The sequence below is a fragment of the Talpa occidentalis genome, unplaced genomic scaffold (genome assembly GCF_014898055.3).
Source record: "Talpa occidentalis isolate TD23 unplaced genomic scaffold, MPIMG_talOcc4v2.1 talOcc4.16, whole genome shotgun sequence".
Classification (NCBI taxonomy): Eukaryota; Metazoa; Chordata; class Mammalia; order Eulipotyphla; family Talpidae; genus Talpa; species Talpa occidentalis.
The window spans coordinates 80861145-80879847 of NW_023601653.1; the positions used below are offsets into that span (position 1 = coordinate 80861145).

The window sequence follows — 18703 nt, forward strand, 5'->3', positions numbered from 1 at the left end:
AGCAGCCTCCTGCCGGCCTGTGACCTGTCAAGGCCGCCAGCCTGCAACCATGCAGCCCTCTCTTAGCAAACCTGTCCCTTCTGGGGCAGCTCATCCTGCCCACTTGTGTCTATGCAAGTGTCTTTAACTGTTTTATCCCTTCCCTAATAAACCTGCCCTTAAAATATATATATAAAAAAAAGATACTAACAACAGACACTATCAATCTTCTATATATCAGACAACAGTTTATCGGGACTATCAGAGGAACATGATCAACGCCTTGAAGTAATTATTATCCTGAAATTGGGCAACATTAAAGGAATCCCACTGGAATTGAATCTTCTAAAATTAAATAAGAACATTCTTAATCCCTCAGGACTTCAATAGCATCCTAACCCAATCCATGTCCCAGGCTCCCCATCACTCCTCTGTACTCATAAACACATGCCTTCTGTTATACTCAGATATTAATATAGGTTTTCATAAAGTAAAGATTCAGGTGTATTTTTAGTGTACTTATCATAGTATTTACCTTTTATTAGCGCAATGATTATACTAACAGTGTTGCAGCGAACTTGACATTTATAATGAAGGGGAAATAGTTACACTTTAGCATAAATAGCTATGCTGAAAAAATTACATTGGGAGGCAGATAACTTGTGAATGTCCATCATATTATTCTGTTCCAAAGAGTCCTCCTAAATCACTCAGGTTCATTCCTGAAGACCTGGGCTATCTACTATGGTGCTACTCTTGCTATGAAGAAAAAGAGATGAACAGGAACTGTTCATCAATGCAGCCCACGGATGAATCCCTTGGGGCTGAGATAGATTGTCCCATGATCCCTACAGATGCCTGCAACAAATTTACAGATTTTACAGATGCATGCAATAAATGTTACTAATGAATCTAATCACTTAGCATTTCACTTTTATAGAAGAAAATAATATCATGAATTCTGTTCTTTTCCTAGTATATCTAGATTATTACTATTCTAATTTTAAACATAGTAGTCTGGTATTTTTCTAAGACCATGAACTAGAAAGTTGTGTAAAAACACTGAAATTAACAAACAAAACATACTTACTCTCCTGGAAAACAAAAATGGCTTTAGTTGACTATGCAAACCTGAGAGGCTCAAGATGAAAATGAAGTGTAAGGAGAGTCCGTCTGTCCATAAATGCCCGTCATGGAGTTTTGCATGTTTCCATGACATCTTTCAGGAACATACATGACAGCAGGTCTCCATGATTCCCACACAGACACTCTTTGATGTCCTTTTCCCCTGCAAGTCTGGGAAACAATGCTCCTTATATCTTAGAACAAAAACACTTATTTTAAACATTTGATAAATGTAAGATGATTTTTATAAGTTTCAGAAAGATAATTCCTGATATCTTAGGACATAAAAGTTTACACAATGAATTTAGATGTTTTGTTATCTGCCTTTTATGGATGTGCAAGGACCATCTGGGTGAACCAAGGGCCCTTGTGACCAAAGTGCAAGCATGATAATGACTCTAAGGAGAAGTGAATGTTGGCAAAGTCCTACAGAGACATCAGGGGGAGCAGTGTCCTTGGGGACAATAAGACGCAATTTTACCTAATGAGAAAATGTAATCCTGGCACCTCTTCAACTCAGAATAAAAAGTGTGAAAAAAAGTAAAAATTAGTTTGATATTAAACTGCCACATGCCTTCCTTTTACAGTTTTTGGGTCCAGATGAGTACATGTTCCCATTTATAGCTCAAATTTCTTGGTCCTCTAGTCTGCACTGGGGCCAGGCAGTATTGCAAACAAGACGAGGCCCATTTCTTTGACATCTGAGGCTTGAAACAGCTAAAGTTTTTAAGAATGCAGCCCACAGATGAGTCCCTTGGGGCTGAGATAGATTGTCCCAATATTCCTATAGCAACAGTGGGAAAACACTTGCAATGGCTAGTGGATGGCCTTGCAGTGGGAGGGGTGGACATCCCTACCAGGAACTAGGGCTTCCAGCTATGGCCAGTCCTAGGATACAAGGACAGTTGTACTTTTATATTAAATTAATTTGTTTGCTTACATTGTTAATTTTTGTATTGATTTCTCCCCTCTGGTGTAGTTCTCTTAGTTCTACCACCATCATAGCACCTATGACACATCGCCACAGCTCTTTGTGCTCTTCCCTCCCCTGTGATGCCCCCGTCCATCCCCTCCCCTGCTGTATGCCTTCCATCTATGCTCAGCTACAAGTTTTGTCTTTTTTTTTTAAGATTTATTTGTTTATACAAGAACTGGGATATAGGCCAGAGGCCTGGGAGGGTGAGAGGATTCACCAGAGACAAAGTGGAGATCAGAACAGGCAGACAGACCAAAAACATTGCTGAGGGGAGCAGTGGGCGAGACAGGAGAGGTCTGCCATACCATGTGGGTATCTCCCTGGCCAGCCAGGAATCAAACCCACGCTGCAGAGGCTACAGACAGCTCCACAGTACTGCGCTCAACCTACTGCACCACCGGGGAGGCCCTACAAGTTTTGTCTTTTTCATGACCGTTTGCTCGCTTTCTTTACACTCCATGTAAAAGTGAAACCATCCAATATTTATCTTTCCACTTCTGACTTATTTGACCTGGAATTAAATATATTTAAATATGTACATATTTTTTACATCATTGTGCATTTTTGTGGAATGTCTGATTTCTCCTCTCAGGTGTAATCCCCATAAAATTCCCACCGCCAAATCCCCGAGCACCATCACCACAGTCTTTTTTGCTTTTCCCTCCCCTGTTTCTAGCCTTCCCTCAAAATAGGTCAAACTTAATCGGAGAAAAAATAATAAATTATTCTGGGCAGCAACAAATTGCAAAATGGTGAGAACTGAGAATAATTTTTAAAATATGAAGAGTAAAAGTTTTGGTATAGAGTGGAGTTTTAAAACAGTTGTAGAAAAGGAAAATATTCAGGATGAGTCATCAACAGCAAAGGAAGATTTCATAGGACAGATAAAATAAAAAATAAAAAAGATTAAGGATTTTTTTTTTTGAGATAATGTCCACAAAACACCACGAGCTGAAATAATGAAGTCAATTCACAATCCTGCTAGCAAAACACTTCTATAAAGGAAAAAAAAAACTTGGTATCTAAAAATCTAAAACAGGTTATCTCTAAAACGGTTTTTGATAATTAAAAACTGCTCTTTCATATATGACAGTAGGATTTTACATACTTTTTGAAACCAGAGAAAGAATTCACCCATATGTTTATAGCCTAAAGTTTATTTTTCCTTATAAGAATTATTGTAATGAGGGCCTCCCCTGGTGGCGCAGGTGGCTAGCGCCTCGCTAGGAAGCTGTCCGCAGCCTCTGCAACGCGGGTTCTATTCCCCCTGGCCTCGGAGCAACCCGCATGGTGAGCAGACCTCTCCTGTCATGCCTGCTGCTCCCCTCAGCAGTGTATTTCAGTCAGTCTGCCTATTCTATTCCCCGCTCTGTCTCTGGTGAGTCCTCTCACCCTCTCGCACTACTGGCCTGTACCCCAGTTCTTGCATGCATGAAAAATAAATCTTAAAAAAAATAATTATTAATAATCAACTTCATCTTTAAAACCTGACAAATAAACATCAAAATTTTGTATGCAGACTATGACCACATTAAAAATTAGTCAAAATGTCTTCTGAATCTTTAAACCATAAGAAGTACAGATGACTTGTTCACAATTTGAATTAAATAAAAGCAGAAATTTAGACAAAGAAAAGTGAAGTGGTGTTGAAACTTAAGAAAGTATTATTTTGGACCCTTACTTCAAGAGTCCCCTAATTCCTTGAGAGGGATACAATTTTATGACCAAGTCATTAAAGGCTTGTATCACTTGCTTGTTTCTTAGTGTGTAAATAAATGGGCTCAACATGGGGGAGATGGATGTAGTTAATAGAGCAATCCCCTTATTCATGACCGAGTCATCTTTTGCTGAAGGTTTGATGTAGATGAAGATACAGCTGCCGTAGGACATGGAAAGCACAATCATGTGGGAAGAGCAGGTGGAAAATGCCTTCTTCCTTTGCTGGGCTGATGGGAACCTTAGAATTGTTCTGATGATATAAACGTAGGACAAAACCACACACACAAGAGTCACGATGAAAATCACCACAGAACAGGCAATAACCATCTGCTCTAAGAGCCCAGTATCCGAGCATGAGATCTTCATCAGAGGATTAGCATCACAGGCAAAATGGTCAACAGCATTAGAGTCACAGAATTCCAGGCCCAGAATCAAAATAAATAGTGGGGATATCAGCAACCAAGTCACCATCCAACAGCACAAGACAAGCGTTTTGCAGAACCTGGGGTTCATGATGGTCACATAGTGCAGGGGTTTGCAGATGGCCAAGTATCGGTCATAGGACATGATGGTCAGGAGAAAAAATTCTACTACGGCAAACAAATATATAAAAAATACTTGGCTTAGACAAGCACTATAGGTAATGGTCCTGTCGCCTGTTGATAGACTGTACAAGAACCTAGGAATGCAGGCAGAAGTGAATGAAATTTCTAAGAAGGAAAAATTCTGGAGAAAATAATACATTGCAGTTTTAAGGTGGGAATCCACTAATACGAGGAGGATGATGGTCAGGTTTCCAGTTATGCTCAACAAGTAGGCGATTACTAGAAATATGAAAATCAGAACCTGCAGTTGTGGGTCATCTGTTAATCCCAAAAGGATGAAGGTGATTATTGCTGTGTGGTTTCTCATTCCTTGGCTCCTGAATTCCTCTCAAAGGGTGTATGAACAGGAGAAATCAGACTCAGGAAAAAAGGAAAAAATATTCTCTTCACATGGGTATTTGGTCAGAAAAGTCAAGTAATTTACTGGACTAATGATGTTATTTTAAAACCATGCTTTTGGCTCCTTTAAATGTCACTTGATTGGTTCGAAATCTTGGATCTCAAACATATAAAGAGAATCACATCTTACATTGCAATCAGGTTAATATGGATGCACACATAACACGTGATATTGCATGCAGAATCAATTTTTTCAAGAAATAACTAAACCTTATCTCCCTTCTCCCATGACCCTTTCTTAATCTAGATCATTTAAAATAAGTATTAGTGTCATTATATCAGTTATAATTGCTAATTAGTCATGACCAATAGCTTGGCAATAATATAGAATTGCTTAAGGAGTCATTCAACAATAATAATGCTTAAAAAATGATTGGATCATTTCACACATTTTCAAAAATATGCTCTTAATCAGTTAATTTTTCAAGTAGATTAATTCACAGCATTACTCTGTCCCCTTAAATAATCATTGGTGAATATAGAGATGTATTTTCCCAGAATTTTCCCACACTTAGAAAATAAAATTTAGCTGTTTTTTGTTGGTTGGCTTGAAACTTTTTCCCCTGGATAAGCTGTAAACACCTGAGATATTCTGATGAGACAATGGCTGCTCCACTTGGTGCAGCAGTTGAGGACTCTATTCCACTGCCATTTTGAAACCTACAATGAATCTACAAAGAACAAAAGAACATCTCATCATAACTAACATCCCCTGACTCATAAGTCTGATGAGTTACTTGAGTGTTTATGATTTTCCCTGAGTGTTTATGATTTTCCCTGTTTATGATTTTCCCAAATATTTTTTCTTTGGTGCAAAACACACAGAGATTTTTTTTCACAAATGAAGAATTAATTAGTGAGTAAATAACCTACTGAATTTGTGGACAGCAGACATTATCCTTATTGATTAATGATTTCAATCTGTGTTTGACTAACTAAAATACATTCCATCTCTTTTTATAAATCATATTATTAGCTAGGTAACTATTAAATACATGGTCTAGTTTCCATTTTTAAAATTTCCATAATTTTCTCTAATTTCTGATTTCTAGATTAGTCTTAACTATCTATGATATAACTTCTACAGAGAACAGAACTTTAAAAATATATTTCCTGGGTATCTTAATTGTGAAATGAATTATAGTGACTTTGGGCTCATCCATGTATTTGATACCATCAAATCCAGGTTATATAAATCTAGATATGGTGCTTGCTTGATGTTGCTATTCCTGGTATATTTTTATTTCTGATTTACCCTTTACAGGTATCTTTTTCTCTGTACATCTTTATAACATTAGTACTTCTCAGATTTGACCCCCATTGTCTTTTTATGTGATGTTCCTTAAGTACCATTTGTTCAATTTAGTGTTTAAAATTTGACAACTGGTTCAGTCATCATCAGACCGATGATATGATATCTGCATTCTCAAAGTTTCCTCAAATTACACACGCTGATTATGGAATTCCACTCTCCTGTACCACTATTGCTCTTGTCTCATTCATTATTGCTTACAGAATCAAAAACCAACAATTACTCCTCTATATTCACAATTGAGATCATATTAAATTGCTTGTAAGCTTAGGCACAATTAAAAAGCTATTGACTTGAGGATGTTTTCACTTAATTTTTGTCATTTTCTTGAGTCTAACTGGGGAATTTTTTTGTCCTTTTTTTTTATATTGTTTTTATGAGTTTATTAGTTTGGTGGTGGTGACCTTGTTTTCATACTAGATGGGTCCTTGTAACCCTTACTCCATTTCTCATTCCAGCTCAATTAAGTTTCAGCTTAAGCACCAGCTGTAAAGAGTAAAGAAAATGTTCTCATACTTTTAGGTCCACGTGGATCAAGCATTGAGATCAGTAGAATATTGTCAAGGAAAACAATTATATTGAAAGGGCAAGAAGATGAATGAGGATATGATTCTCAACTTTAGAACTTTATGAAATTTTTTGGCAGAGGATGGTTAAGATAATGTGGAAATATTGGCAGTCTAATGATTCTGCAGGTGGTGTCTATGATGGGAACTCTCTACCAACTTTCACTGGTCGGTGCCAAAACAAGAATTAAGGAAAAATTACACAAGTTTCTGAGTTTCTAACCTAAATATAGTATGTAAGGAAAGTAGCAGTAGGAAATAATCAGCTGCTTCTACAGCATAGAGGAAAAAGCATTTGCAAATCTCAGCATTTTGCTTAGATTTTCCCAGAGAAAATTTGTGGGACTTTAATGCTATCTCTGAGGTTGCTACTCTCTAACCTCCACTGACCTTCTCTCAGGTTTTAGCTTAGGTGCTTGTTGGACCAGCCTTTCTGTTTACTGTCACCCCTGCACCTATGATGATCTCATTATTACAATGCTGGTAAATTTTATTTTTAGAAACTGTCTCCAGCGGCAAGCTTATTTCCAACACAATCAGTGTTTCTTAAAAATCTGTGAAAATATTGAAAGAGTGATTAGATATTTGCTTTCTCAACCAAGAACATATTATCTTTTTAAATTACTTTTAATGACATGAGGAAGTTTTTCCATTGAATCTAATCTAAAAAAAACACTGAATTTTTTGTATTACCTTTTATGTTATCTAAACATGACCCCAAATCTCTACATTGCTCTCCTGTGGACTGATGTATACTAAAAAAAAAACAGTATAAGTGCTTTTATTTATTCACTTTGGTCAGCTCCCTCAATAACATGTGATTCATTAATATTTTAACGACTGAGAAAATCACATAGAATGTTTGCATGTATCAATAGTAAGCTAAAACTTCTACCCTTAATTCTTTCTCATCTTTCTTTTTCTTGTCCTACTCATTGCTTTTTGACACACACATTATTCTATATGCTAATGTATCTGGACACAAAGCAATAGCTACTGTGACCAGAGAGTTTTCTTACCTGTATATGTTCAGGTAAATTTTCATAACTATTAATGATTGTCATTCATGAGAAACAAAGACCAGCTCAGGGACTCTACAATTCTGTATATGAGGCAATAAATTTCTGACATTTCTTTCTCAACTATATATGGCATTAATGAGTGGGTTATTTTTGTAAATAAAGAATCCAAGTCTATGGATTTTCAGTGGTAGTCAGGTAGAAAAGGAATAATAGTTCACTGACATCATTAGATGTAGATACTCGTGGAAGTACACACATAGAAAATACACCTGATTTCATTTACTTAATCAAAGGCTGCAAGATACTTGGATAAAACAGAAGACATGTTGAGGATTAGAAAGGAGTTATGTAGAAGCTGGGACATGTATTGAGTTAGGGGGCTAGTGGAGTCCTGAGAGATTAAGAATGTTACAAAAAGACTAAATGAATTTTTTTTCTGGTCCCTGATTAATCCTGATGTGGGATTATTCACCCATCAGGACATTACCAAGAGATCCTATCAATCTTCTAAGTATCAGAAAGCAATGGCTAGAGGGAGGATTTCATGGAGGGAGCACTGACCAGCACTCAGGAGAAGTCATTGTTATCTAGTAATTGGGAGCTGTTACATGGAATCCCATTGGAATTAAGCTTTCTGAAACCAAATAATAACATCCCTCAGGACTTCACTAGCCTCCTAACTCAATACATGTCCCTAACTCAATACATAACTCCTTTCTAATCCTCAACATGTCTTCTGTTTTATCCAGGTATCTTGCAGGCTTTGATCAAGTAAATGAAATTTGGTGTATTTTTTATGTGTGTACTTCCCGGAGTACCTACATTTAATGATGTTAGGGAACTATGATGACAGTATTGTAGCAAATTTTATATTTATAATAAAGGAAAATATGGTTATATTTTGGCATAAATGGTAATTTGTGGAAATTATATTATTGGGCAGATCACTTCTGAATGTCCATCAATATTCTGTTCTACAGAGTACTGATGAAATCATTCACACTCATTTCTTAATAACCCATACTATATACTATGATTGGTGCTAATTCTTCTGTGAAGAAAAAGGAGTGAACAGGAACCCATCTGAATCTTTACTCAGGCGTGCAACAAATATTCTTAATGAATCTAATCATTTTATATTTTACTTTATAGAACACAATAACATCAGAAATGACTTTTTTTCCATTTTATCATTTTAATTTTAAACAGAGAAGCCTGGTAATTTACAAGACCAAGGAAATAGAATGTTATATAAAAACACTGAAATTAACAAACAAAACATACTTACTATCCTGGAAGACAAAAATGGCTTTAGTTGATATGCAATCCTGAGAGTCTCAAGATGAAAACAAAAGTGTAAGGAGATTCAGTTTACCCATAAATGGCCCAACATGGAGCTGTACATGTTTCCACCACGTCTTTTGGAACATACGTGATAGCAGGTCTCCCATGATTGCTTTGCTGTCCTATTCCACCGCAAGTTTGGGAAACAATGCTTATTGTATCTTCATATGAGACCAAAAACACTTAATTCAATCTTCTCTGTATCATTCCAATTTTAGTATATGTGCTGCCAAATTGAGCACAAACGCTTATTTTTAAGTTTGACAAATGTAGGGTGATTTTTGTAAGTTTCAGAAAGAGAATTCTTAATATCTCAGGACATAAACTTTACAGAACAAAATTAGATCATTGTTATCTGTCTTTTATGGCGGTGCAAGCACCATCTGGGTGAATAAAGGGCCTTTTGTGACCAAGGTGCAAACATGACTAATGGTTCTAATGAGAGTAAATTTTGGCAAAGTCCTGCATCAGTGGGAGTCGTGTCCTTGGGGACAATAAGATGCAACAACTTGGCCTGATGAGAAAACAAAACTCTAGCAACTCTTCTACTCAGAATAGAATGTGTGAAAAAAAAGTAAAATGTGTTTGATATCGAACTGCCACATGTCCTGTCCATTTACAGTTTAGGGCCCAGATGAGTATACTTCCTGTTAGTAGGTCAAATTTCTCAGTCTTCTAGTCTGTTCATGGCCAGGCAATACTGCAAAGAAAGACAACGCATATTTTTTTGAAGACTGAGGGTTGATTTATTAGTTGTTATGAATGCAACCCAAAGGTGACCCCCTTGCGCTGAGATAGATTGCCCCATGCTCCCTACAGCAACAGTGGGAAGCACTTGCAATGGCTAGTGGTTGACCCTACAGAGGGAGGAGGGTGGGGCACCCTTCCAGGAACTAAGATTTCAGTGTGGCCCTAGGATACAGGGACACTTGTTCTTTTTTTATTAAATTAACTCATTTATTTTCTCATATCATTGTTAATTTCTGTTTTGATTTCTCACACCAGGTTTAGTCCCCATACTCTCACACACCCATAGCACCTATGACCCATCACCAAAGTCCCTTGTGCTCTTCCCTCCCATTTTGACTCTTGTCCAGAGTCAAAATGGCTGTATGCCTCAGATCTATGGTCAGCTTGCAGGTTTTGTCTTTTTCATGACCCTTTGCTCAGTTTCTCCATAGTCTACATACAAGGGAAAACATCCAATATTTATCTCTCTCCTGACTTAATTTGATTACCATAATCCTTCCAAGTTCCATCCATGTTCCATAAATGGCATAAGTTTATATTTTTGGATCACTGAGTAGTGTTCTATAGTGTATATATAACACAACTTCATGATTCATTCATCTAAATTGGGACAGTTGGGTTGTTTCCAGTCTTGGCTACTGTAAATAGTGCTGCAATAAACATAGGAGTGCAGGTTTCCTTTCACATTAGTCTTTTTGTGTTTTGGCTAGATTCCTAAGAGTAAAATTGCTGGATCACATGGTTGATCAATTTTTAGGGCTTTCCACAGCTGCCATGGTGGCTGGACCAATTTACATTTCAGGGAACATTTTGGACCTTAGTAATGATATGCTAAATGGAACACTGTCAATTTCATGAGGGCTTGAATGAAGACAAACAGACCTTCAAATTTATTCAGATGAATATTTTAAACAGCATATTCTAAGGATTCTTTGGGGATATCTTTACATAGTTCATCATGCCATGTTAGCAGAAGCAGGCTGGTAGGCTGGGAAGCGCAGAGTAAAGGTGGAACTTTCAGCCCTCATTTACCTACCAGTGACATCATAGGTGATCTGCCTTGCAACTGATGGCATGTCACAGGTGGCCTCATGGAGGCAGGGGTGCCCAGTTCTAGGATCAGAACTGAACAGCCACATTGGGCTTATAAACACCAAAATTCTGATAAACATCAAAATTTTTTAAGATTTTAAGCAACGAATTGAAAATTATACCAAATGAATTTTTAAACCGTAAGAAAGTATTATTGTGTTCTACCATTATTACCATGTTCTACCATTCTTCAATTTCAAAGGACAACCATATTCTCATGAAACCTGAATAGTGTTCTTGTCAATGTCATTCTCAAAGCATATATGTGTCTATTCATTTAAAAGATAAAGGAAGGTAGAGAATGACATATTCAGGCAGATATTGCTGATTCTTAAAAATTGTGTTCATATGGCATTTTTTTAAAAAACTGAGAAGGTAGTATGTAGGAAGTACAGAGGGACTTGTTCACAATTTGTATTAAATAGAAGCATAAATTTAGATCAAGAAGAAGTAAAAAGAGCCTGAAACGTATGAATTATTTTGGAGCCTTATTTCAACATTCCCCTAGTACCTTGAAAGGCATACAATTTTGTAACCAAGTCATTAAAGGCTTGTATCACTTGTTTGTTCCTTAGCGTATAAATAAATGGGTTCAACATGGGGGAAATGGAAGTTGGTAATAGTGCAATCCCCTTATTCATGGCCATTTCATCTTTTGCTGAAGGCTTGGTATAAATAAAGATACAGCTGCCATAGGAGATGAAAATCACAATCATGTGGGAAGAGCAGGTGGAAAATGCCTTCTTCCTTTGCTGGGCTGATGGGAACCTCAGAATTGTTCTGATGATATAAGCATAGGACAAAACCATACACATGAGAGTGATGATGAAGACCAAAACAGAACAGACAACAACCATCTGCTCTAAGAGCCAAGTATCTGTGCAAGAGATCTTCATCAGAGGATTAGCATCGCAGAGAAAGTGGTCAATGGCATTAGAGTTGCAGAAATCCAGGCCCAAAAACATAATAAATACTGGGGTTATCAATAATAAAGTCAACATCCAACAGCTGAAGACAAGCATTTTACAGACCCTGTGGTTCATGATGGTCACATAGTGCAGGGGTTTGCAGATGGCCACATACCGATCATAGGACATGATGGTCAGGAGGAAAAATCCCGTTACTGCAAACAGGTCTGTTAAAAATAGCTGGCTTAGACATGCATTGTACGAAAAGTTCCTGTCACCTGTAGAAAGACTGTACAAGAACCTAGGAATGCAGGCAGAAGTGAATGAAATTTCTAAGAAGGAAAAATTCTGGAGAAAATAGTACATTGCTGTTTTAAGGCGGGAATCCACCAGTATGAGGAGGATGATGGTCAGGTTTCCAGTTACACTCAGCATGTAAGAGATGAATAGAAATATGAAAATCAGAATCTGCAGTTGTGGGTCATCTGTTAATCCCAGGAGGATGAAGGTTGTCATTGCTGTGTGGTTTCTCATTCTTGGCTCCTGAATTCCCCTTAATTCCTGTGTGTAAAACTGGGAGAAATGAGACTGGAAATAAAAGGGAAGGTATTCTGTTCACAAAGGTTTTAGGTTAGAAGAGTCAAGCCATATAATTTATTTGACTTCGTTATGTCTTTTTAAAACCATGCTCTTGGCTCCTTTAAATGACACTTCGTTAGTTTGAAATCTTGCCTCTCAAACATGATGAGCACAACATATAAAGAGATTTACATTGCCATCAGGTTACTACGTATGTGCACATAACACACGAAATTGCATATCAGAAAAAATTTTTCAAGGAAAAAATACCTTTCGTGTCCCTTCTTTCATGACCCATTTTTAATGTCCTGCATTAAAAGTAATTATTAGTATATTAAATCAATGTTAAAATTGCTAATTAGTCATGACATGTGGTTTGGCAATAACAGAATTTCTTTTTTTTTTTTGAATTTTTTTAAATAATGAATTTTATTTTTATATTCCCCATACAATTGCAAACCCCCCCATTCTGACCCCAATCCCTCCCCTCCTGCCCCCCACCTGCCAAAAAGTGTCTCTGGTTCATAGTTTTTTGTTGATTTTGATTTTCACTTTCTTATACTTATTCATTTTCCTGGTCCCTTATTTAAGTTTTCTAGATTCCTGCTATGAGTGAGACCATCCGGTATTTTTCTTTTTCTTTCAATAACAGAATTTCTTAAGGATGCATTCAGCAACACTATAATATAAATGATGGGATCATTTCACACATTTTCAAAAATATACTCCTCCATCGTTTAATCTTCGAAATAAATTAACTCACAGCATATGACTATTTCCCCACAAGTAATCACTGGTGACATTAATAAATACTTTTTTCCCCAAGAATTATCCTATACTTACCAACTAAAATTTAGCTGTTTCATTGATCAGCTTAATTTTTTTTTCCTGGTGAGTTGTAAAAACCTGGGCATAGTTTTGATACAAGACATTTGTAACTCCATCTGGCACAGCAGTTGAGGACTCTATTCCACTGTCATTATGAAACCTGCAATGAATCAATAAACAAAATCCAGTTATAACCAATATGAGCTAATAGATATGTGTGATGAGTTGCTTGAATGTTTATGCCTTAGTGAGATTTTCTCTGATGACCGACTTTTCCTTGGTGCAAAACACATAGAGTTTGTTACTCACAAGAGAGGGATTAATTAGTCAGAGTATGAATTTGTGGACAATAAAGCCACCTACTTTTCATCGTTCATTACGGGCAATTCAATCTTCATTAAACTAAAGTTGGTTCCTATGGTCTCCAAATAGCCTAATTTCTCTCATATTCCTTTAAATTTTTGTTGTTTTCCTTTTCCATCTCAATGATGTCAGTATACCTGAAATATTCTGGGATATTTTCTGCCTTTTTCACTCTAGTATATTCTCATAAATAATGTAATTTCAAATAGACTGATGATCCCCAAATTTATATGTGTAAGGGAAAAAACATTTACATATTCAGACTTCAAAATTCAAATTACCCTTAGACATCCTTATTAGACTCAAAAGTTGTAATTTTGTATTTGCCATTTGCTTTGTGCTCTTGGCAAAAGGTGGAATTCACTGCTTCTATGTGTGTAAAACACAGATATAAATACGTACAATCTTGGGTTGTCCTGAAAAATTGACATTATTGAGCAAAAAATACCTATCACACTATCAGGGACAGCATAAATACTCATCACTACTTAATACACTAAATGTTCTTTTTTTTCTCCTGGGATCCCCTGGATATGCAAATTTCAGCCATTGAAACATGATACTACTTTTAGTAGTAATTAGAGCCTTTACATGGAATCCCATCTGAAACAAATTAAGAAAATTCTTAACCCCCAGGACTTCACTAACATCCTTACTCAATACATGTCCCAGGTTTCACATCACTCCTTTCTAATCATCAACACATGTCTTCTGTTCTATCCAGGTATTACGCAGGCTTTGTTAAAGCAAATGAAATCAGGTGTATTTGCTGTGAGTGCACTTCCAGTAATGTTTACATTTTATTAGCTCAGTGAACTAAGATGACAATATTGCAGTTCAGTTGACATTTATAGTAAAAGAATATATGGTTATATTTTAGCAAAAATAGTCACTTGTGAAAATTACTTTAGGGAGCACCGTTTCTGAATGTCCATCATAATATTCTGTTCCAAAACATGTTACCGAATTCATTCAATTCCCTTTCTTAAGAACTAATACTATATACGATGATTGGTGCTAATCTTTCCATGAAGAAAAAAAAGTGAACAAAAACTGATCTAAATCTTTACTGATGGTTGTAACAAATATTCCTAATGAATTTAATAACTTAACATTTTAATTTTATAGAACAAAATAACATCAGAAATAAGTTATTTTCCTGAAATATCTAGATTATTATCATTTTAACTTTAAGCATAAAAGTCTGGTATTTTACTGAGACCAAGGAACTAGAAAGTTAAATAAAAACACTGAAATAACAAAAAAAAAAATCCTTACTCTCCTGGAAGACAAAAAAAAAAAATGGCTGTAGTTGAATATACACTCCTGAGAGTCTCAGGATGAAAATGAAAGTGTAAGGCACCCGTGTGTCCATAAACTGCCCATCATGGAGCTTTGCATGTTTCCACGACAACTTTCAGAACATACATGACAACAGGGTCTTCCGTGATTTCCCTACACAGACACTCTTTGATGTCCTCTTCCACTGGAACGCTGGGAATTAATTCCTTGTGTCTTAGTACTAGAATCAAAACACTTATTTTAAAGTTTGACAAGCATAAGGGGATTTGTGTAAGTTTAAAAAAAATAATTTCTGATATCTCAGGACAAATTTTTATGAGTTAAGATGCTTTGTCCTCTGTCTTTTATGGATGTGCAAGGACCATCTGGGTGAATTTGGGGCCCTTTGTGACCAAAGTGCAAACATGATAATGACTCTAATGAGAAGTAATTTTGGCAAAGTCCTACAGGACATCAGTGGGAGCAGTGTCCTTGGGGACAATAAGATGCAACAACTTTGCCTGATGAGAAAGGATATTCTGGCAACTCTTCCACTCAGATAAGTAACTAATTTGATAACAAATTTTGACAGGAAAATATGAATATTATATATCACAGTAATAATTTACCTATTTATAGATAAAATTATTACTATTCTCCTCATTAATTTGGAGTTGCCTCATAATTTTTCGACATAGTATACTCTATACCATATGAGAATCATGAGGCTAGAAGCTTAACGCAAACCTCATAGCCTATTGAGAAAAAAATTTCAAATCTTGAAAAGACAAGAATAACTATTTGTAAGGTGGGAGGCTCACAGCAAAAGTGGAGTTTTCCACTCTCCCTTCCATGCCACTGACATTAGCAGCCTGGCATCACAGCTGCTGCATCCCAGGATGGCCTGATGGGGTGGAGGTGCTGGCAATTGGGGCAGAACTGAGCGGCCATATTGGGCTTGTGACCACCAGACATGAGGGCCACTCTCTCACGTTTTCCAGCTCACCCGTGGACAGGTGCACTAATCTGGCTCGCTTCAGACTATGGTGCCTTTTGGTGGATTCAGCGGGTGTGGTATCTCTTGATGCTTCCTCTCCCCCAGCAATCTGGGCCCTGCACAACAATTGCTTAGACTTCCTGCCCGGAGATGCTTTGATTCCTTCTTCTTGGGGCTTTGCTTCTGGGTCTCACCTGCTCAGCCGTGGGCCCTGCCTGCCTGGCTGGGTGTTAGCCACCAGCAGATGGGTGACTTCAGAGTTTCATCAGAGTCTGTATTTTGAAATCCTGCTCTCCCCTACACTTCCTGTCTCTCTATATCTTTTTGAACCTCATTAATAAAAACCTTTGAGTGCAGTAGATCATGCCATAGAAAAGGAAAGGTTCATTTTCAAACTCTCATCAGAGATTGGCTGAATAAAACAATGTGGTCAAATTAGTGACATTTATACCATTATACCATTTTATACCATTATTAAAGTTGTCTCTAACATTATAATAAATAGTCATGGTCCATAATTGATCTTGTTCATTCTCTTGCAGAGTTTGAATTACCTTATTTCTTGTAGATATACTGACACTTCCTTTTTCATTAAAATTATATATATGTTAGTTTTATTGTAAATAATTGGTGTGTTATAATCACTAATCACAGAGAAAATCGTTCTTTTCTGTTGTTCATTTACCCTCCAACTGATGAAAATAACTCACTTTTTAAAAAATACAAAATTAACAATGATACAAATCCTTCCTTTGAGGATATGATAATTCTTAATATGCATTTCTTCAAGTTTTTGCATCAATATTACCAATTATAAAAGAGTAAAAAATGTGAAATATTAGAATATTGCTTAATATCATTTCAACATGTGGATATATTAAGAATTAACATCTGAACAATAGAAAACAAGTATAATTTTTACTATCAAATTCATACATTATATAAATTCAAAATGACATGAGAAGCAAGAGATGGAAAAATTAGAGAAACACAGAATACACCATCCCTTTAAAATTTTGTTATGCCATAAGTTCCTTCTCTTCAATTTCTTTTTTTTATAATAAATTTTATTTTTATATTCCCCATACAATTGCAACCCCCCCATTCTGACCCCACATTTTCTAGATTGTGAGGACATTCATAATTCACTAGACTAGCACCAATTGTGTTCATCATTCTAGAAAAGATACAGGAATTTAGGAATTCTGCATATGAGTCTCTTTCAAAATATAAACTAAGTCAATTATCGACAAAAGTAACAGTGATTTACCAATGATTTTATTGCATAAAACATGTGTGTAAAGGTACAGCGTTTATTAAAAACACCTAAGTCTTTGCCTCTGTATTTCATGATTAATTGCATGAGTACAAATATTATTAAATTCAAAAGAAAATACTGAAAAGCTAGTCACTGGGAAGACATACATCTTTGCTCTTTGATTATCATTTTGCTACATAATGTGCAGGATTTTTTTTTTTCGTTACTGTATTATAACCGCTAAGGAAAAAAAAAAAAAAACCCTTTCTGTTTATAAATGATAATAAAAATACAATAGAATCTCATGTAGCTGCTCATTGCATAAGTAGAGGTCATTTTTAGACAATAAATGACAAAGCAACTTTAGACACAGGCAATGCCAGTATTACAATAAAACTCTGCACTAGCAGACACTGGTAGAAGTAGTAGAAATCTATCAAAGAAAAAATAAATTACTTCTGTACAGTCACACATTGTGAAATGATGGAAACTGACAAAATTAATAAAATATAGAAGGTAAAAATTTTGGTGTATAGAAAGGATTTTTTTTGTATAGAGAGGATTTTTTAAACATTAGTTAAAAAGAACATACCTAGAGTGGAATATTTCACAGGACACATAAACTAAAACAGAAAAAAGGTTTAGTATTTCTTTTTCTTGCGATCACATTCAAAAACATTACATGAAGTAATGGAGTCAGTCCACATTCCCCTGAGTAAAATACTCCTAAAAAGAAAGAAGAAAATTTATATCTGAAAAACAAAGCAGCTCATTTCTTAAATGATTTTTTATAGTTGAAAACCGCTCTTTCGTACATGCCAGTAAGATTTTATGTGTTCTTTGAACACACAGAAAGAATTCACCCTATTTATATTCTAAAACTTATTTTCCTTTTAAGAAATATTAATTGAGGGCCTCCTCAATTGGTGGCACAAGGGGTTAAGCACCACACTATGAAGCAATCTGCAGCCTCTGCAGCATGAGTTCAATCCCCGGCCCGTGGGAGCTACCCACATGGCGCGGCAGACCTCTCCTGACTCGCCCACTGCTCCCCTCAGCAGTTTATTTCAGTCAGTCTGCCTGTTCTATTCCCCACTCTGCCTCTGGTGAATCCTCTAACCCCCCACATCGCTGGCCTGTGTCCCAGCTGTTGTATGCATAAATAAATAAATCTTTTTTCAAAAAAAAGGACAAATTAAAAAAAGTGCTAACCTGAAAAAAAAAAGAAATATTAATTGAATCCTAGATAAACAAAATTTTGTATAGAAAATGTAAACATGTTAAAACCTGGCTAAACACTCTGAAATTTTCAAGCTGTAAGAAACTGTCACTATGTTTTACCATTACTAGGATCTTTCTTCAATTTCCAAGGGACAACCATATTCTCATGAGATCAGAATATTGTTCTCAACATCAAAGCAGATATGTGTCTATTCACTTAAGTATCTCTATCAAAGGAAGATAGAGAGAGAGAGATATTCAGGCAGATAATTGCTGATTCTTAAACACTTTGAATTCATGTGACAGTTTTCAAAAAACTGAGATAGTACGTAAGGAGAAGTACAGAGTGATTTGTTTGCAATTTGTATTAAATAGAAGC

General features: G+C 36.1%; 2 protein-coding genes across 2 annotated transcripts; both read right to left on the bottom strand.

The window, feature by feature from the left end:
* Positions 1-3757: 3757 nt before the first annotated feature.
* LOC119247084 (olfactory receptor 6C2-like) lies at positions 3758-4781 on the bottom strand. Its single transcript, XM_037513300.2, has one exon. It carries the CDS (start codon positions 4709-4711, stop codon positions 3758-3760), a length of 954 nt encoding a protein of 317 aa, XP_037369197.1. The 5' UTR covers positions 4712-4781.
* Positions 4782-11377: 6596 nt separating this feature from the next.
* LOC119248460 (olfactory receptor 6C2-like) lies at positions 11378-12331 on the bottom strand. The gene has a single exon (XM_037515415.1). The coding sequence runs from the start codon at positions 12329-12331 to the stop codon at positions 11378-11380; it is 954 nt and encodes a 317-aa protein (XP_037371312.1).
* Positions 12332-18703: the final 6372 nt, after the last annotated feature.